Raw genomic sequence first — 21,653 nt, forward strand, 5'->3', positions numbered from 1 at the left:
CTGCCAAGTATAAATACTGCCAGGAGAGGGATCTTCTATAGGATGATAACCGCATCCCTAAACTAAATGAATGCCACATTTCCCTATATGTATTTATGTTTGGATAATTTATTTAAATAATGTTCCTAGTACATGCTTTATAGCCTTCTGCCTTTTGCTACACAAATTTTAGCTTATATTGCAGACTGTGCAAGTCATTTGGCAAATGTAATTTCCATCCCTGCATACTAATCGATTTCTTCACAAACACCTGCTATCAGTTATGATAATAAAAATGCCATTCTAAATTGAAAAGGGGCCAAATGGAGCTTCCTAAGGAAATGACTTAAGTGTCTTTCAATGCCTTTAATGTAGTAATGTTCTTGTAGTGCCAACACTTTTTTTGAGCATTTGCATTTTGTATAATTTTACTCTATTACATTATTTTTCTGTCTAAATGGTTCCTCATAACCATTGCTATGAAGTAGTTCAAAGTGAAGTTGGAGAGGAATTTCTGTGTTTCCTCTCCCATGGGATTAAATCCAGCAACTTCATGTAGTCAAAATTCCTTAGCACAGGTCTGATTGGAACATCTGGCCACTACACCAGTATAATTATTGAACAGTTGTATCGGTTCCTATAACATCACTGGGAAAATGTTGTAAAGTTGGTAGGTGCTTTGCCCTTGGACTGCGTGCCAGTTTCTTCCTAGAATATAAGCCTAAATTTAGCAGCCAGATTGCAAGTAGCATTTGAATTACCCAGGGTCGCGTTATGGCTCCTTCCATCCCAGGAAATAACTTCCCAGCAACACTCTTTGCCAGAACCTAATGATTTTCAGCTCTGCTGGGTCTTGTCTCAGCTCTGAAATGTCTCGCTGGCTTTCAGCTGTGTTGTCATCTCCCCTGACAATGTCCTCTGCATTATTTGTAAGGAAACAATCCATTTTACTGATTTCTTCACATTTTCATTCTCTCTTAGCTCTAGCCGCCCAAGCGTATGCGCTAAAGGAAGAGAACGATAGTCTCCGATGGCAGCTGGATGCTTATAGGAACGAAGTGGAACTCCTGAAACAGGAGAAAGGACAGCTTTTTCGAACAGAAGAAAGCCTTACGAAGGACCAGCAGCTGCAGTTCCTTCAGCAGACAATGCAAGGCATGCAGCAGGTATTGCTAAGGAAGAGAAGCACAGGTCGTCTTTTTTAGGAAAGCGATACCATGGGGCTGTGCTGTACTCAAGACTATTAGCCATGAAGGTCCTGATGTATTTTCAGAGTCAAAATCTTATGGATTTTAGACAGGGGGAAAGGGGAGGAGGAACTGGGGACATATTTAGGGGTAGTAATTTTAGGACTTTATAAACTGTGAGTCCATCAATTATTCCAGCAACTCCTTATGCATGTTTATTTAGGAACAAATTACTCCAATACATCCCCTATTGCTCTCCTCAATCCAATTGCACAAAAGTTCGAGAAAGTTTTTCCAGTGTAGCATAGATCAGTGCTGCCTTTGTTATAATTCATCTGTATCTTTAGATGCATCTCCATTTCTTGGCTTTGTCTTTTTTCTGCTGACTCTTGTTTGAAAATGATTGAGATATCTCCAGCTTGTCTAGACTAGCCTCCTGCTTATTTGCAAGTGGATAGCAATATCAATGCTCTCTCCTGAGCTTTTATCATTTATGCTGATCCATAGATGTAACCTTTTCATTCAGGCAATTTTTAAGTGGTTTAGTGCAGCAACAAAGCTTTTTCTCTGACATCAGTCAGACAGAAACTGCAGTGTGTCCCTGTAGGGAGGATTCAGTTTATCTTATCGATTCTCCATTATTTGTCAGTGTGCTCCTGATGTTGTGCTGGGAAAGTCTTGGCCAGCACATCCAGACTGCCCCCACTGCTTCATCTGACGTGTCCACTAGCACATAAGCGCTCCTCATTTAACACGCATGCCTACAACCTCTTTCCTGCCCAGGCACTTGTATTCAGCTGCTACGTGACAGAGCGCAAGAGCAGTGGCTTCCCACTCCACAGCACTGGTTTGGGCTCCCATCTAGAACAGAGCTTCTCAAGATGTCACTGCAGAGGTTAATTTTGCCTTCATCTGTGCCCTGAAGCAACGAGAGCACTCCCCTGTCACTCGTGGTTACTAGATTCCGGAAGGGGACCAGTTGTACCCACTTCCAGATTGTACTAAGCTGGTTTTTGATGGCAAAAACCAGGAGACGTTCATTTGCATTTGAGCTGCCTGGTTGGGCTAGCAATTATACTGCTATCACAGTACCCATCGAATCCAACAAGTCTGCAAATCCCATCTAACACCAAATAAGAGCACAAGAGAAGCCTGCGCATCTGTTTATATGAACTTAAACTCCTTTAAGCCTGCAGAGGTTTACAAAATTAGGATGATTTATGATACAGTGTAGTTATTCTGAATAAAATATTTGAAAAATAGAAAATAACTCCTTGATAATTCAGGAATAAAATCTTTCCTGAATTTAGGAATAAAGTCATTAATCAGAAATACTTGAGGATTCAATATACTTTAGATATGCTTGAGGTCTATGCGCAATCTTATCCTTATATTAATGGATGCTTAAATATCACTGACTTCATTAAATTTAACTGCATATATAAATATTGTGGTAAATTTCAGCCTGGTGCTAATTCACCATTAAAATTAGCCAAAAGTGGGCACAAAATACTACTAAATCAAAATGCTAGAGCCCTAATGCTCCTTTTGCATTATTATAATTTCCTACCTGGGGTCTGGATGAAAGGTAATCAAGTCTGTAGAATATAAATAGATTTCTGTCGTAACTTCAAGCAAATGTTAATAATGCAAGTCAATAGCAGAGAGTGACTTACTTATCTCTCTGTTCAGCTAGCAATGGACACTGCAGTCCCTATTCCTCTGAGAGTTTCTATGTTCGTGACAATTTTGCTGTGAGTATCTGAATTTTTCTAGTTTGCCATCTTGGGGTCAGACCTACTAACTCTCAATGGGATATAATTAGAGATGGCCCAAGGAGCTGGAGAAGACATTGCAGATAATCCAGTCTGACAATATGCTGAGGAGGGCAACAACAGAAAAGCACAGGAGGTGGAGTTCAGAATATTAGGTGGGAAATTAACAGTCAATTAAGCAGCTGGATGGTGGTTTTAAATTTCAGTGATTAGCTGTAGTAATGACGTCCCATAACCTTTGTGCTTTTCGTGCATTTCATGCATGAATATTTAGAAATAAAGTTTTGATTTAGGTAGACTGTTTTATCTCAGCTTGGTTTTGCAAATGTTGAGAGATGACAACCTTAGCTAAAATCTATCAGTACAGCAGGTGCTCAGCATCTATGGAAATCAGTTTCTCTATGAAATATTAAACATATAGCCAGGACTTGCGTAGTAATAATTTAACAAGAAGACTTGTATTCTCTTTTATCCTTTTGTATATATTAAAATTAATTTCAGGCAAGGTAAACTGAATTCCACTGAATTCTTGAACCCTGAATATACGTCAGCATTTAAAAAATGTATTCTTCCTTGTTCTTTCCTCTTCATTCTCCCCTGCTTTTTCATACACCTCTTCTTCTTCTAACTTTGAAAAGTAGAGAATAAGTGATTCCAGCTGCAGCCTGAAAAGCAAATTTATCTTAAAAAAAGTGGATGCATTTTCAGAATCCAGAATTTTTTTGTAAACATATTTGGTGCCAAACAATAGCAGATAACACAACATCAATGTATTTTTAATGTACTTCTACCATCTGGATATGTTTCAGGATTCTTTTCCACATTTGCAGAACTGATGAAATGAATGTTTATATTCTCTTTCATCACTGCTACTGATCTGAAGTAGTATCCGCAAAATCACACCCATGTTTGCCTATGAAGTATATCTTATGGCTGTAGTAGCAACCTGCTTATTTATTGTGTCTAAAAAAGTCCTTTGGACTAATGACATTGAACTTATGGGGTTCTTAGTCAACTTCCTCCATAAAAATGTGTCACAGTTTAATTTCATACCCACTGTGAGATCTCAAACAAATGGAAATAATGTCTTGTATCCATGGCAACAAATGAGATACACTTTACCTGATTTTGAGATGGAAATTGAATTAACTTGTCACTGCTGCATAGGTGGTATTGCCTTCAATTTACTTCTATATGAGAATGGCTGTTTTTCCAGCAGTGTTTGGTATTCTCTAACAAAGTCTGTGATCACAAGGAAGGATGTTTTAGTCGTAACTATTTTTACAGTTCTTCACAGCACAGCTCTAAGAATTTTTTAAATCTTGTCTCTCTGTCTGAAATGTTTTACCAGATACATGACTATAGGTAATGCGGAAAATATCACCTACTAGTTTTGCTTAATGCCGGCCATTATAAGACTCAGTTTTCAGTGGGTATATAATTTATCCAAATTTTAACCATGTTCCATGTGGAGTAGCAAGCAGAAATCTTTTGAAAAATTCTCATCAAAATGTTTCAGCCATTCCAAGAACAAAGCAAGAAAACTGTACTTTTCTTCTTTGTTGTCCACCAAGGAAAATTCCTGAGGAAATGCACTTGCCACCTTCATGCTTTGAAACAAGGACTCAGAATTCGACAGTGAGCTGCTATTGAATTAATGATGTGGTTTCCATATCCTTTATAAAATCTGCCTGAAATTGATATCGTTACAAGCCTTTGGAAAATGTCGATTTGCCACACAGGAGATAGAATGCATTAGCACATATTCAAGTAAATTTTAGATTTTTACTGGTCGTCTAGGATTGTTCATTAACCACCTCCATAGCACAGCCACCAGTGCAGTGTTTTACTCCTTAAGTTAGTCCTAAGTCTACCTAATGGAACACACCTCCCTTAGCATGGCTCTCTAATTGAAAAGTCAGTTCCACATTTTTGTCAGGCTTAATTGGCCACGTTATGGGGCCATACTTGCATAGCTGTACTGATTCCTGAACCAGTTCATTTGCCAGTAGATTGGTAATTCTGCATGGTGCTTCACTGCATCATGTAAATGTGTGATAATGTTCTTTTCTCTCACAACTCCCTGAGCTTGATGGGCTGAATTCAAGCTCCTACAGGCAAGGGTGTCATCCATAAATCCCCATTTAAATCATGCTTCTACCTATGTTTTCTCCAGGAAATGCACATGAGTGCCTACAATTCTGCTATTGGAAATGCCAGGGTATATCTGGGACATTTAAGAGGCACCTCATTGCCCCAGTCCCCTAAAGGCACCAATTCATGTGCTGTGCTCATATTCATACTCCTAACACACAGTGACAGCACAAGCTCCTCTTCATTAGTGGGGTTGCATTAAAGCCTAGCCATGAGATTATTGCATGAGTGGTGTGCCTCTCCTAAAATTAGTGCTCGGGATGGAAAGCAAGAACAATAGGAACAGTTGTGGGTGGTAGGCATAGGGCTGACATAAGACTGATACACGTCTGCGGGTGTCATCAACTCTGTTGGCTCAGGATGTCTCAGCGGAAGACTGAACATATTCTGACACTATTGATGACCCAGATGGGTGTCACTCTGATACAGCATGATGAAAGTCTTCTTTTGTCTTCTTTTTTTCCCCAAGCAATGTCAATTTCACTTGAATAGCAATGCAGATTATGCACCTGAGCACTGAGAAGCCAGGAATTCCCCAAATGCTCGCCTGTGTATTTTGCTTCATATACTTTAGAGACCCTTCCCCATTTGATGCAGCAGAGAGTGCACAGTTAATCATCATCTCTTCTGTACCTTCCTGTCATTGCTGTTAAATATGCAACATGAGATCCTGCTGCAAAGGCCACATTGCTCCTGACGTTTCCCACCTACTGAGGACTAGCTTTTGCAGTTTACTAATCATTTAACTTGTAAAATCTGAAACTTACACATCTCATAAAAGCCAGATGATTAGCAATCATTTCAGGCTTTCAGCGTTCCTCCAGAGGAGGACTGTTTGCTCTGTGATGTGCCTCACCACTGTGATCAGGAGGGTGAGAAGAACTGCTGGAGTGCATTTCAGCTCCCTCTTTAGCCTCAAAGGAGGATGGCCAGTGTATGCATTTGGTGATGAGGACTATGGAGTGCACACAGCTCCCACAGTACAGTCACTGGGAACTTGATTAGGACCTTTTGGTCTAAGTGAGATGGCACAAGGGTCATGTCTCAACTTTTTGAGGAAGATTATATACCTCTAATGTATAGGAACCATTTCAAGTAGAAAAACAAGGGATAGCTAGTGAATTGGATTTCTACCATTCCTGCCACTGGAGCAGAGCTAGTCCATTTTCAGATGTTTTTACTGAGCTAGCAGAACTTTTTTCCAGAAGAAAAGATGGCATTGCTCAGGTCTTTCCTATTCTATATGAAAAGTTGAGGTTTTTTCTCATACAAGTAATGGAAGGACTGACTATTCCCATGGTCCACTCTCTTTCAGTGAGACCAGGGAGGAAAAGCAGATTTCTGTCCAGGAGGTTTCAACAGCTAGTAGGATAGGTCATCGTGAGACTTCTTTTCCACATCACTGTTGTAACCAATCTACCATTTATTAAATTCCAATAAGCCTCAGCTAGCATTTAGGTCTGCAGCTCTCAGATCCTTCACAGATGTTGTTAACTGTCACTCTCTGAAATGTCAGGAGTCACAGACACATATGCTGTGTCTGAAAATTGCCGTGCCATGTGAGTGCCATGACCATTTTAGCAACCATTTACTTTTAAACATGCAGGTTCCAGTAGCAGTTTAGCGCTGAAATTAACATCATTGTTGAATAGATGGAGCATGTTATGGCTATATTTATTGATATAGTGTAAATGCAGAGGAGATTTGTAGTCTCTTTTTTTATCCACCCACCTTTTCCTCACCAAACATCTATTCAGCATACAACACACCCAATGTATGTATGCACAACTATAAACTGATTCTTCTCCAAATGCAGAATTAGAGAGAAGAGTAAATAAAAGAGAAAAAAACATTACCCCTTGTATTTGCATTTTACCTGCTGAATAAACAGTTCAGAATAATTAAGTTGGAAATGTTTTTTATTACTACTCTTGCAGAATGAATTCCAGTTAGATCTTTCTGTTTTCCTGTAAAAGTGGCACTGGAGTAGTGATGGCAATATTGATCAACACTGATAATTTTATAGAGAATTGATAAAAGATTAAATGCAAGGGACTGGACCCAATATCCAGATGTTCACTTCCAGGCCTGTCTCTTCTCACCCTAAGGTTGATATTTGGAAACTGGTTAAGAAGTATGTCTGTGCCCAGGACGTGTTCCCATAAGTATTATTTTTGTTCTCTTGAGCTTTATAAGGCTCCAAAGAGTACACTACATGGTCAAACTTCCAGAAAATGTTTACTCTTGTTGATTATATTAAAACAAACAAAAAAAGAGCAGCTGGCAATTAAGTGCTAATTATTTACCAGATCTCAGACAAGCCAAATGGGTTCTCCTCTGTGTTTAACAACCTTTCTTTATTGAAAGCAGTATTTAATTTCCCACTTCTGCCACCATCACTTCAACATTATTAGGGGAAGTGTAAATGAGGGCCCACAGTTGTTTTACACGCCATATTGTCAATAGCTGTTCTAGTGTAAGGTGGTGAAGGGTTGCATCTTTTTGCCTTCTACTGTTGGTAAAGAATGGCAGCAAGAATAAATACTTCAGAGAGAAATAATCGGGTGCACACATTTTATTTAAAATATGAAAGATATCAATGAATATCTTCATTAACACACTTGTATAGTCTACTATGGTGAAGGACAAATCTCATAACTTTTGCAGGCCAGTCATCTTACATGAATTCTTTAAAAGTTCTTAATTAATAGCATTGGCTTGCTGATTACATAGTTTCCAAATGTGTTTGATACTATCATTACTAGGAACTCTGCTTCCACTACTAGGAATTGTGTTTCAATGGGAATTACACTGGGTAAATTGATTCTCTTCCCTAATGTCATTCTTCTAATTAAAATGTGTCAGGTCTTCTCCTTCACAATACGTAAAATATTTCCAACAGAAAGCCAGGAAAACTCTCTTAGCAGGTGGCTTCCCAAAAAGCATGAGCTGTGATGTTGATCCATGTGCAGCTCTTCACCAGCCCAGGGCAGGGGAGTCAGTGCTTGGACTCTCTCTTCATGCAAATCCCATGATCCATCCAAATAATGTCATCCATGAAGTTCCTGTGACACAGACGGTCCCTGAGAGGTAGGAGAGATCAGAAACATTGCGCTATTACACTGTGTTTCTTTATAATCCCTTAAGAAAAAGCCGCAATCATACTCTTTATTTTAATAATACCTTGTCATACATTAGGATGGCTTGTATGTTGCCTTTACTGCCTCAACATGGCTAACTTCCCCGGGGGCTCATTTCTAAAGCTTCTTTGACTTGTCTTTCACATTCTCCTGTTTCCTTGGTGATTTTTCTGGCCTCATCAGCATCTTGTTACTAATGCATATTTGCTCTGCTGGGAAGTCACTTTCTCATTATTCAAGCCTGCCATGTGCTGGCCATTTCTGATATGAAATCTTTTCTGTCTTACAAAAAGAGAAAAACACTCTTTGAGACAGTCCATGGAAGTACTGGCAGAGGGATTTATATTTTTATTTTGCACTTGGTTGTGTACCTGAGATTTCATTTTGATTCATTATTTCTTTTCCTTCTACCTAAAAAGGATTCTGAAAAGAAATATTTACTGTCCTTCCCCTCTCTATTTGTGAGCAGCTTCTAAGAATTTTGAAACACTTATTGTGTTATTGATTTTTGTCCTTTACCATTTCACAAACACTAACTTATTTTTATTTCTATAAATAAAGTTAAAAAGACAGAGCAAGGTTTTACTTGGGGAGAAAAAAAGGAGAATAAACCCTCAGAAACTGCTAGCATAACAGAGTGTTCTAATTTTTGGGTGAACTCTGCAGGCCTTTCAACACCTGTGATTTCATACTTTTTAGATCTCTGATTCTAGTGTAGTTTCGGGGAAAGGACTGAACTTTGGCACAAGTGAGAACTGCTTCCTGGGGTTACTGTTAAGTGTAAAAGCCTTGGTTTCACTGGGACTGAAAAAGTCAGCCTTGTTTGGCATACACCTGCCTGTTTGAAGCATATATGTTTTGCCTTTATTCTAGGCACCTAGTGAACCAGATCTCCCCATTTTTTCCAGTATAGGGATATATTCTTTATAGGCAGTAGGTTTGCTGAAACTGCCCTGCACAGGCTGGGGTCAAAGTCAGTGTCCCACTTCAGAGGTGTTCTTTTGACTACTCTTCTTTACTTCGCTTTCTTTAAGGTCTTTGTAGCCTTTTCATACTTTGTTTCAAGCAGACATAGAGCAAACCATAACCAAAATAAGCAGGGGCAGGACCATTCAGCAGTATAACTGCTAAGCTTGTGGCAAATGCTGGTTTTGCTTTTTCATTATTCCATCAGCCTTACAGCATCTTAAGTACAGCCTCTGGCCCTGTGGTCACTTTCGATCTGCCTCCCTTTTCTTAGCGTGCCAAGTGGATGGTTTCATGCTGGAAACCATGCTTTCCTTCTGAGCCTCTTCACTCTCCTGCTAGGCTAGGTGTGTAACCACACTTCTGGATATGTCCATAATTTATATTTAAATGTACACATGTAACACTGCCTTCTGAGGAGCAATGAAGAACTGTGGGAAGGGAGGAGGAGAGGAAAGAGAAGGAATATTTCATGGCTGCACAGTGGTACATAACAGCAAGCTATTACTTTCCCTTTAGGGCTTCTCATATATTTCAAGGCACTGTGTGTTGTTTGGTTGTTAGCATTCTCGGCCACACTGGCACCGCATTGTACGCAGTCTGAGTAATTCAGCTGGCTTCAATAATGCCATCTATATTTAATGTTTCAGAAGCTGCGAAGATTGGTTTAAGATGGTAATTTTCTGTCTGCACTTTTGAGATCTACGCAGTATGGGCGGTACTGAACTGTCTCTGACAGAGATTCAGCATCGGGTATGGGAATGTGTGAAAGAAACAAAATAAAACACGCACATCCTTCCCCGCCATATAAAAAAATTAGCTATTTGCTTATGTACAGGGAAGATTTGGTCCTCGTGAATGAAGGAAGCTTAACACTGGAGACTTGTTATTTACCATTGCTATACAGAGCAGTTCCAGAACTGCCACTGGAAATAAGCAATCTGTCTTGTGTTTTTTTGCCTCAAATGCGTTGATTGATCTCTGAAGAGACCACCTGTAGGTTAATTCTCTCTCCTTTCCTGTCTCCTCTCTGGAAATGCCAGTAAGAGGGTGTCAGTGATGTCTACCAGTCTGATCTGGACCTACTACAGGGCTTTATCTCTTAGGGGCAACCTGGCAGCCATGACGACAAATTACTTTGATCGCACATAGACCAGCTGAGCTTCCAGACTGGTGCTGGTGGAGCTCTGGGCTGCAGAAGTGTCTTTCTCCAGGATCCTCAGAGCTGCAATGAGCACTGTGAGGTGCTTTTTCTGCTTTCTGACACTGGGATTTTGGCTCAGGCAAAAGACCCCAGCATAAGTTGCAAGGAACTCCCAGAGATCCAAAGCATCACAGGCAGAGGACCGCTGATCTGAAACACAACAGAAGAATGAGCCAGGTACTTTCTGTCTGTGTAACCAAGTCACTCCTTTGCCTGAGGAAACTGAGGAACTGTTGTCTGAATGCCGTGGCTGTGCCACAAAGTTGGGAACATTAAAGGCTTAAAAGGAAATGACCATTGAGATGAGACAAAATTGAAGGAAGGGACACTTAGGTAGCTGTGCTGGGAGTAGCTCTGAGACAAGCCAGCCGGATACGACAGGTGGGAAGCGGGGTAGCAAATGCTGGGTGGGTGCATGGGCACAGGGGGAAATTCTGGCAGAAAGGCTGGATGAGATGGCAAAGTAGGTGGATCGGTATCAGACAGCACAAACATTAAAACCAAGAAGGACAATTTTTTATATTAATTGGTTGTGGTGTGCACTTGCAAGCAACCTGAAGGGCAGAAGAAATATCTATAGGATCAATTTTTAATAAGCATTTATATGAGAAACAAAATAATTCTGAATAATTAAATACCATCATCTTGGCAACATTCATTACAATCTTTATGGAGAGGCCGTCTGTTTATAAGCAGGCGTGACAGCAGACCCTGTTACAAAACTTGCCTCATTCCTGCCAGTATAAGATCCTCTTCCCAATTGCTTCTAATTTTGCCAAACATCACGGTGTTTGTGCTGAAATTTTTCTGGCTGTTTGTCTGTCTTAGGCTGACTTTTTTTTCAGTCAAAGCTATTTCTTCATTTTCCAAAATAGTACTAGAAAGGAAAAAAATGCTGTTTGGCAGGTATAACTCCTTGTCACAGTTTCTTAGTGACGGCATCAACCACTCATGAAAAAGAAATCTCGGAACCTAACCCATGCAGAATGAGCAAGTTCTGCAGCTTTCAGAGATAAATATGAGGGAGAGAAAAAGAAAGAAGGTTAAACTCCCAGGGAATGGCTGCAAGGTTTAAACAATGCTGACATCTTTGGAGGTTGAATGGGGAAGTCCCAGTTCTGTGAATGAAAAACTTTCTGTGTGACCAGGAATATGGCACCTTAGTTACAGATGCTCTGTTTTCCACCCCCTGTGAAAATAACACCCCTTTGCTCCTTTGAACGTACAATCCTATGCACACACAGTAAGCCTGCAATAGTGGATAGTTTAACCATTAAGACTGCTGGAAGGTTTTATCTCATATCAAGTGCTTTTCAGCTCATACTGCAACGAGAATGCACACTCCTACCCCAGGGAAACTGAGCATGTTTGATGTTTTCCTGGGATGCCTGTTCCTGACTCATCCAGAACAAGTATGAGGATGCAGAGCAGGGAGCATCTCTCTCATGTTCCCCTGGGGTGTCTTCCACACCACTTCTTCCTGTGCTCAGACAGTTTTGGAAAAATTGTCTCAAACACAAAGCAGAAGCAGTCAGAATCAAAGTAAGAGGGATATAATTAGACTAAATCACAGTAGGAGGTAGCAGGGGAAAATGTGAAAATAAAGCAGTGGAGGTTTCTGAGCTGATCTTTGGTGTGGGGAGTGGGTGGGCAGGATGGGGAAGGAGATTTCAGTTCTGCTGGAAGTGTGTCAAGTTCAACCCATAAGTAAAACTTGGTTTTTCCTTTTGTAACAGCCATGCAGTAGTGAAAAGGCTTTCCAGTGGCAGAAATGGCCTGAAAACTCACTTGGGATTTGCAGATGGGAGTTGATATTGTTGAGAAGTATGGGGTCTAGAGTTTCTTCCAGAAGCTGGAGTAAAATCTTTGAACCAGGATTAAGGTGAAGCCTGGATAGTGGTGATGTTCTCCTTGGATATGCATGTCTATTCACTTCCTTCAGAGGCTGTGGAACAAACAAGATCTTGTGTCAGGTCCTCCTTAGACTCTCTAGTACCTGTAGCACTGCACTGAGAAAACGATGATAATCGAATCCCAGACTTCAGCTTTTCAGCTGATTGCTTGAAGAGACAAAGAAGGTCTTCCCTCCCCCAGCATATAGTTGGATAGATGCATTCCTGGCTTTGTGTCAGGATCATTTCGTTCATTTTGACACCTTCCTTTGAATCATCGGAGGCTGGCCATGCTGGTGAGACATAACTGCTCAGAGAAGACAAGTGTGTAAGGTCAAACAGGTTGGATCTGGGAAGGAGAGGACATTTCACTAGCCCCTGTTAGGTGACATGTCTGCTTACCAAACCTTAGGTGCCTCAGCTAGTGACCCTTGAAAGGGCTTATGCTGTTTTTCTGGTGTCTTGTATGCTCTGCTTCTCTTCTGAGGATTGAGTCTCCTCTTTCTGAAGTGCAGACATCAGCTCAAACTATCCTGAATTAAGCTTAAACATCTGTAATAACAGAAGGTTACAAGAAGTGACCAAATAGTCCCTTCTGGGCTAAAAATTTATGAAATATTTGGAAAACTATAAATCTGCTAAGGACCTGCATGGGTATCAGTGTGTGACATATGACAGTATACAGAAATTCAGTGTATCTTCTGAAAATGTAGGGAGTAGTACCCAACAGGCAAGATGAACACTGGCCTGAGGTGGCGATCCATCAGGAAATGCCAGAAGTAGAGCCTCCCACATGGAAGTTGGTTGGGCAAGAGCCTCAGTGGAACAGACCTTGTTATTTGATGTAAAATGCTTTTGTGCTGTGGTAAAGTGAATATACATACTTGAATGTGTCTTTGAGGCTGCCAGGGAGCAGTCCAGGTGGCAAGATCCATCAAAAAGCTAACGCAGTTGGACTGTAGAGTGTGTGAGATATGATCAGACATACACCCACATGTATTTTTACTTCAGTCACTGAATTAGTCCATCATACTGGTGTTCACGTACAACAGAAGTACACTACCAATAACTCCGTCAGTCCCCAAAATGTCACCTGTTTCAAAGCAGTTCTGAAAACAATACTGGTGCCGAGGCCTGTGATGTTTGGGCATTCCAGTGCAGTGGAACAAGGCCAGGGATTATTTCTAGGTTTGCTATCTGTAACTTACCAAGATGCTGAACACGTGCAGCATCATTTTGGGTCAGAGTTACCAGTCCTAAGCACAAGCATAAACTAAGCTTTAGATGCTTAGATACACAGTTAGATCTGTAACACATGTTTGTAAAGCAATTCCTCGTTCAAGTAGTCCTTAACAAGGAGTATGCTTACAAGTAATATGTTGCCCCAGCAAATCACAATTTCCTTTCTTGATCACTAAGAGGAAGCACCATAAATTCCGGTTTAACCTCATGTTTGTCTCCTTTTTCTCTTCAGCAGTGTCTAACATTCATCACATCAATACAAAAATATACAGTCATTTCAGAATTAATTAAATCTACTGACTTGCTCTTGACAGTCACAATAAATCTAGACACAACCTAAAGCTAGCCAAGACCAGGGCTTTTAAAGATATCCCTACATCCCAGAATTCTCTTCATAAAAACAGGTTTTGGTCATAGCTTTTTGTTTTGACAGTTCAGATCAGCAGTCTTCTTGTCTGATATATTGATTGTAGGGCATCAGTCTCCCTGATTTAATAAAATATCACAGCACAAGGGGAAAAGAAGGAAAGCTTTTGTGTTCTTGGCAACTCAGTGTGAAAGCTTTCCAGAATATTGCTTTGCACAGAATGAAAATGGCTGTGAGCCAATGACTAATTATATTAAAGGTCTGTGTTTTTAAATTATTTATGTACCATAGTGTTTACCCTAGTATTATTAAAACCACCACATATACTTCTACAAATAAGATTTTGGTTCAGATGAATGTGACAGTCGCTCTGTGGGTGATATACTGTACCAGGAGTTTCTACTTTAGTGTAACAAATAGCTTAACACACATTAACAGATGCATTACTCATGGAGCATTGCTGCAGAAGGAGACGCAGATGAAAATAATTTACCCCTGGTCCATTTAGACACAGCAGATTATGCAACAATAATAAATGTAGGAGCAGGCTGCAAAGCATGGTCTGAAATGAGGATTTCTCAAACTGAGGATTTAAAACTGCTTTGGGTCCAGATGGTCTTAACCAGAAACTTCTTTTGTTTGTGCAGCAATTGCTAAGCATACAGGAAGAATTAAATAACAAAAAATCCGAACTGGAGCAAGCCAAGGAAGAGCAAACACATACACAAGCGATGCTTAAAGTCCTGCAGGAACAGGTGAGTGCTTCTGGTGGGAGAAAATTGCTGTCTTGGACATGCTGGGGGGATGGAGGACTCATGGCTTCACTTCCAAAATCTGTAGTAGTCTGACCACTGACTGTGCTGTGAGCAAGGCATAACCTTATGTGGCCTGCATGTCTGCTCTGATTAGCATTTATGAATGCAGCTGAGGCTAAAGCAGAATTTGAGAAAACAGTGAAAAAGGACCCTTATTTTATACAATCCAATACTGGATTTCATGTCTTGAGTAACATTGCCTCTTATGCTATTCTACATAGTTATCAGTGATGTGTGTTTTCACTCTGAGTTAAAAATAGATGATGGAAGAGTTAAATATACCTGAAACAAAACAGCTCTTTTTTTTAAGACCAGTATTGAAGAAAAAGGACTTGGCATCTCCTGTGTTATTCATGCAGATAGGAGTATGAAAAAAAACTTTATCATAATGTCATTAAAAATGTAGTTATCAATGCACTTATTTCAGCAGTGAGAAACAAACCTCTGTAAATCTGATTATCAGACCTTCCTGGATACTAAGGTGTTCTATGACTCTGAGAAGTGTATTTGATAGTGTTGTTTTCTAAGCCTGGTAAGATGGGTAGTTACGCAGCAAAATGAAAATCTGGTGCTAAATCTGTAAGTCTGGAGATGAAACAGCTCATTGTGTGCAAGCACAGTGTGCATGAATACATGTTGTCTGTATAAACCGCGTGGCTTGGACACACTGAAATCACAAATCCCCACCTGTGCTGCACAGGCACAGTCTCTGCTTTGAGACCTTATTTTGATCCTTTCTATATAAACTTTGAGATAAAATGTTTAGTGACTTGGTTAAGTATTTGCAGTTTGAAGGCTGTGGGATCTGAACTGCGTAGATGGCAGAGATTCAAAATGCTGATGATTCTTCTGTTCAAGATTTTTCAGCGTGCATGTCTGCAGACAGATTTAGACATTCAATGTTCTTACGAGAAAAAGTAAATTACTCTTATTTCTGATTTTTTTAATGCTCATTATGAAAGCTGTGACATCGTTCAACATCTAACATTTGCCTGTGAACATATCTAGTGACAAATGCACACTAGAAACTAATTCGATTTTGTAAAAAACAAAGCTTTTATGTTCAGATACATGTTCTTAGCACTTATGGTTACAAAGATAACCTTCTAAATGAGAGCTGATGCAAGACTGTGTTACACAAAAGTCATGAGGCAGAATGGATTTTGTAACAACTGAATCTTTATGAACACAGAATCCAACAGATCTCTTGAGTTCATTGCATCTCATTTACATTTTTACATGAAATTCAAGGTATAGTGTTATAAGATACTTTTTTTAAAAAGAAGAAATAATGAAATTGCTTGAAGTTATTTTATATCTTGGTAGCAATTAAATGCTGCAAAAATATATGGGAAGTTCTTACAGTGCTCAGCCCCAGTAGGGACCACCAGGGCAGACTCTTGAATCTCCGCAGACTCCTACTAATTGCAAATCAAATGTGCGCTCATGCTAGGCAGACAGACAAAACAGTAGCTGGAAGAAAGGCAGGATGGATCTGCATTTCTCTTGAGAATTAGCTCTGAAACACGCCTAAGGCCAAGGCTGTAAGTAGCCAGAATTCCTAAGGAGTGCTACGCAGCCAGTGCACTTCTCCCACAACACTGGACCAGTTCCAAAGCTTTCCAGAATTGCAGAAGCCCTTGCAGTAATGACCCCCACTTGCCAAGGCGCACAGTTTTCCTTTACAAGCAGCACAGCTCATCTGTGTGTTTTATTCACAAAGGGTATTGAAAATCAGCTGGCAGAGTCAAGTAAATATGAACATTTCTTTAAAAAATAAATAGCACCAGGCTCCCGCCTCGATTTTATGGCTTGGTTTTGTGATAGGTTTGCTAAAATCTGCCTTTTCATCTCAAGCTGGCAGAGGGATCCTGCTTTGCCTCACCGTGGGCATGTTTGCACAGAGAGGTGCAGCTGTGTCTGAGCACACGTGCGGGCTCAGCACATCCCGCGCTGATCCAGTTGTACTAACCCAGCCACATCCAGGACGGGACATCCTGCTGGGAGAGGTCCTCTTTTCTCGTGCACCATGGTGCATTACTGTAGCCAAAAGGCTGCTGCATCACATCTGACCTGTGTCCACCAGCTCTGGTTATCAGAGGGTTTCGTGCCTGCTGGTTTGTGTCAGGCCTACCGCAACCACAGCATTAGCTGCATCAGAGACTTCTAATCGACTTCATTTCCCAACCCTTCTCCTTTCCTTTCAGTTAGGCCCTTGATTGTTACTGGCATTAGTTCAGTGTGTTGCCTCAGCATGCTTTTTGCTGGTAACATTGCGTTCACCACCAACTTGTGATGGAGCCTGCCTAGGGGGTTCTGGCTTTCCAGACAAGTTCTGGTTTTCCAATATCGTTTGTTTTTCTGAAGTTCCTATTCCAATATTTCACTATTTAGAATGTGAGAAAAGAGAATAATTTAAATTTTAATTTAGAAAAATACAATATTGGGAAAAGAAGGACTTCACCCCTTTAGCCTGTGTGAATGCAGCTTCACATTCTCTACCCACAAGTTTTTCACCATTACCTCCATCTGTTCACCTCCACCTCCTACTGCAGTGGTACTAGTGTAGATGTGGATACTAGCACCTTCTTGCCTGAGCTCTGGCATCCTTTTCAGAGCATGGCAGGCAATAATAGATGAAGAGGCTCAAACATCCTGTCTGCATTCGAGTTAGATTATCTGGTGGAGCAGTGCCAGGGCAGTGATGGTGGGAAACCATGGTGGAGTGAAAGCCTGCCAGACCAATGTAGGCTAGAGGCTGAGCCCACTCTCCCATCAAGCACACATGTGGCTGACAGGGGAGTGGTATGTCACCAGTAAAATGCATGCAGAGCATTGCCTAAGAAGCCAGCAGTCACCAAGGGGTGATGGCACTTTATCAGCCTGGAAAAGGAAAGGGGAAAGGTAAGTAATGAACAGCAGTCCCCGAGCGCTCAGGACATGGCATTAGCGTGCAGAGCAGTTTTACATGTCCGAGCATGCTCTTCTGACCCCATATTCAGATGAGTTATTCAGCTGAACTCCGCAGGACTGCTCACATGAGGTGAATTTCTATAATGAATAATTGGCAGAATCGTGAAATGGCTCTTTTGGTCACACTGCGATGCAGAAATACCTAACTTTGGTGGTTGTCTGGAAGTACCCACCTCAGCTCATTTCTACCAATCATCTTCACAGTGAGGTGGTTTCACAGGATGGCTGTTTTTTCACTGCAGGGAAAACATGTGGCACTCATTGGAAATGCATCACCCTGCTGTCAGTATAAATTGCAGACTTTTCAAGGGTATTGAAAGATTAGCATTGGTGAATTGAACCAGGACATCTGATGAATTTGCAGTCCTCAGCTCTCCCTTGTACTGCATTATCAGGGATCTCCACCTCCTGCCCTCTCCATGAGGACTGGTTTAGTGGCTAGAGCAGCAGTTCCCAAACCAGTGCATTTTACAGCCCTGTATATTAAGGTACAGAGAAACTATGGCCCGCTTACTTTAATTGTCAGATTGGAAACTGTGAGAAGTTGGGAACTGAATCACACACAGTTTAGCTGTTCTTGTCACCCAGCAAAAAGTTGAGGTAGCCTAACCGCCCTGGGATGGTAGTCCTCCAACGCTTCTGAGTCAGACACCTCATCAAAACATAATAATGTTCCTACTCACCTAGATTTTAGGACTTTTGTCATTCAGGATCACAGCTGCATCACCAAGAGTTACATCAACCCCATCTTTTTTGGCAAAAGCAAGAAATGTAGAAGGAAGTTCTGTTTAATGTCCCCTACCTTCTCTCACCTCAGATCCCCACCCCAGATATCTACTGTGAATTAAGTTAGAATAAAAGCATGACTCTTCAGAGATTTACCTAAAGAGTAAATGGTTTGGAGTGCTTCATTTAAGTGTACAAACTCCACAGACTCGGGATTGCTGCGGTGTCTCCTTCTTTCTGTGTTTGCTCAATCAGAGAATGAATGACTGCATATTTCACTGCGGCTCAAGACAAGTGCTAGGACATTCCTTAAATCTCTTGGGAGTGATTTTTACAATCCCCCATGCAATCCTGGATTTTCCCTAAAAAGCTCTTTTAGCAGGGAAAAAAAAATTGGTTCAGATCATATATTTGGAATTGGCAGCACCTTCTCAGTGCTTCCTGCCGCTTGTTAAATAAAAGAGCTGCTCGTTTCTTCACCTCCTTTTCCTCCATACCCAGAAGCCATGTCAGTTATTTAGATGCTTCCTCAGGAAGAAAACATACAGTAGCACTTTGGCATCTTAAACAGCTCAAAATATATCATTCAAAAGTAATCATTAGCAAAACACTATTTAGCTAGTGGCAACTTGCAAATATTGTAAAGTTTAAATTAATAGCAACAAGAATGGGAAATGAAATCATTTATTATTCTTGAGAGCCAATTCTGTACCCTTTTTATGCCTTGAAACTACTTTCTAATCTTATTATTTAAAAAATAATGACCCAGTCCTATTATTTTCCTTTTTTTTTTGCCAACCTATCAAGCCTTAAGTATGTTGGTTTCAAAATGGTTTGAGCAAAAACTCATTAGAATTATATGCTCCATCTGTTTTTCTCATTGGAAGCTTTATAAAATGCTTCTTCAAATAAATCAAAGATAACTGTGTGAAATACTCAAGTAATGTGCTTGTTTTGTTCTGTTTTGGTTTTTTGTGTTTACTCTTTCCAGTTAAAAAGCGCCAAGGAATTAGCAGAAATCAATGAGCATGATGAATCTCAGGCAAATGTAGGTACAGCTTTCTATGTATAGATTTATATAAATATATATGCATGCATATGGTCTCAAATTTACTATTTATGTCTTAAAGCTGATAGAATGGCTGAATGATTTGCCCATCAGCTTTGAAGTGCCTAGTTGTTGTTTTTTTTCCCAAAGTCACAGGTTCAAATCCCAGCAAACTTCATTTCGAGGTAGATAAATTGGGTTCCATGCAATTTACTTTGTAGGATTTATTTGGATGAGACTTTAACAACCACTGTCCTACTTGCTGTATGTGGGTATTGAAGATACCATGGAAACGACTGCAAGAGAAATGCTTTTCCTTACAGTCCTGTCCAGGATTATTCAAGCTACAGAGTTATAATGTTTGTCTCTGTGGCTGCCACCGTGCAGTTGAGCGAGTATGGCCATATTTAAGTTCTGAGCAAAGTGATTTGTATACATGCATATTTTGGACATAGTTACTTTGCACAAGAGGACTAAATTAACTCATTAAGTCATTATTTTGTCCAGAATTCTTAAGGGACTTGTTAAGGTCATGTTTTTTAAAACCTACCCCCAAAAATGCTTCTGTTATTCCCCTAATGATTGCAGCCAAAACAGCAATTTGGGTAAGGGGAGAGAGAAAAAAGGAAAACTTTCCTGTTATATTTGTCATCCAAACCATCCAGCTTTGTGCTTTGTCATAAACATAGGAAAATTAAAACTGATTATATGTGGTACCTTCCTCCTAGCCAAGAGAACTAGCAACAATCTGAACACTAATATATCTTAACATCTATTTTAGTCTAATGGCACAGCCAGAAAAGCAGTTTTCTTTTAAACCTGAATGGAAACCTCAAATTTTCTGAACTGCTTTGTGATAAGGAAATCTCACCCTCTCTGTTTTAATCCTTTCCTGAATCTCATTCATTGTGGTCTGTTTCCGCAGTGAAGTCAATAGAGCCTCATAGCTCTCAGCATTTGGACAGGAGACATTCAATATTGTCTGATAGCGCCAACAAATCTGCAATTGCAGTCTGTCTGCACAATGTCTCATTGCCCCTTTGAAAGATTCTGTTTGCAAACCAAAAATAAAGACATTAATCTAACGATGATCTTGAAATGCTCACTTTTGCTGCCTAAAAACTTGTCTTTATACAACAGCTGGTTGCAGGTTTACTAAAAGAATTTAGGAATGTAGGACTTAGAAACTTTCTAAAGGAACTTGCTTCCTCTTCAGAAATGTTGATGAAACAATGTCTTGCAGGATTGAAATGTTTTAAAGGAAAATTACCAAAATGCTTCAACTTTTATCATTCTGGCTCATAAGTAACTGTGCCAAAGAGAAGAGCCTGAAAGGTTTTTTAATATGATGTAAAGGTTGAAATAGCATTAAAATAAACATTTCAGTTGTGTAAAGAAAGTGTTTCAGTACATCATTCCCAGATATCTAAAGCAAAATATTTCAGAATCTTTGGTTAATGGTAAATTTTTTTAGAATGCAGTATTTTGTTCCAGTTTGTAATTGCAGGAAATGTTTAAATGCCTGAATTTTCCATAGGGTAGAAACTCTATTTTCTTCCTCTCTTTGCGATGAGCTCCTCCCCTAATGATCTCATAGCAATATTAGACTCCTAAGAAAAGAAGTCAATACCTAAATTAATGGTGAAAAGGGAAACCAGACAGCTACAATTATTGAGTCACAGTTGCAGCCATATATTCAACCATTATGCCACCATGAAATCAGAGAAGGAGCAGCAGCACAAAAGGATATAGAGAAATAGAGGGAAAGAATGGCTGTTAAAGCACTTGCTACAGTAATGAACTTTGTAAAATGGAAATTGAGGTACCTTTTAAACAATTGTCATTTATATCAAATACGTAGTGCTCAGGTGTTGTGCCCTGCAGGTTGTCTCTCCACATCTGTTCTCAGCAGACTTCATGGTTCTTGCCCTTGGCCAGCATGCAAATCTGGGATGATCAAAGAGAAAAAGGCTTGGTGACTCCTACGTGGTTATTAGTGAAATGTGATGCATATAATGGGATTAGGACATATTTGCTACAGTTGACTCGTTGAATTCAGCAAATTAAATACCTTTACATGCAGAGCAATAGTGGGAGGTGTTGGTAAGGAAAAATGGCGAAGTATGTCTGTATACTGAACACACAATCTAATCTTCACACTGTGGCATATTTAGATTGCTTACGT

General features: G+C 40.1%; 1 protein-coding gene across 1 annotated transcript in view; it reads left to right on the top strand.

Annotated features, from left to right (window-relative positions):
• Nucleotides 1–960: 960 nt before the first annotated feature.
• Nucleotides 961–21,653, top strand: part of LOC104539525 (ecto-NOX disulfide-thiol exchanger 1-like) — a gene marked incomplete at its 5' end in the record, with an annotated part of 40,841 nt that continues 20,148 nt past the window's right edge. The window contains 3 exons of the mRNA XM_010183080.1: nt 961–1,145; nt 14,554–14,661; nt 19,412–19,468. Coding sequence (XP_010181382.1) covers nt 961–1,145; nt 14,554–14,661; nt 19,412–19,468 — 350 coding nt within the window. The remainder of the gene's footprint in view (nt 1,146–14,553; nt 14,662–19,411; nt 19,469–21,653) is intronic.

The sequence above is a fragment of the Mesitornis unicolor genome, unplaced genomic scaffold (assembly GCF_000695765.1).
Source record: "Mesitornis unicolor isolate BGI_N332 unplaced genomic scaffold, ASM69576v1 scaffold47664, whole genome shotgun sequence".
Lineage (NCBI taxonomy): Eukaryota > Metazoa > Chordata > Aves > Mesitornithiformes > Mesitornithidae > Mesitornis > Mesitornis unicolor.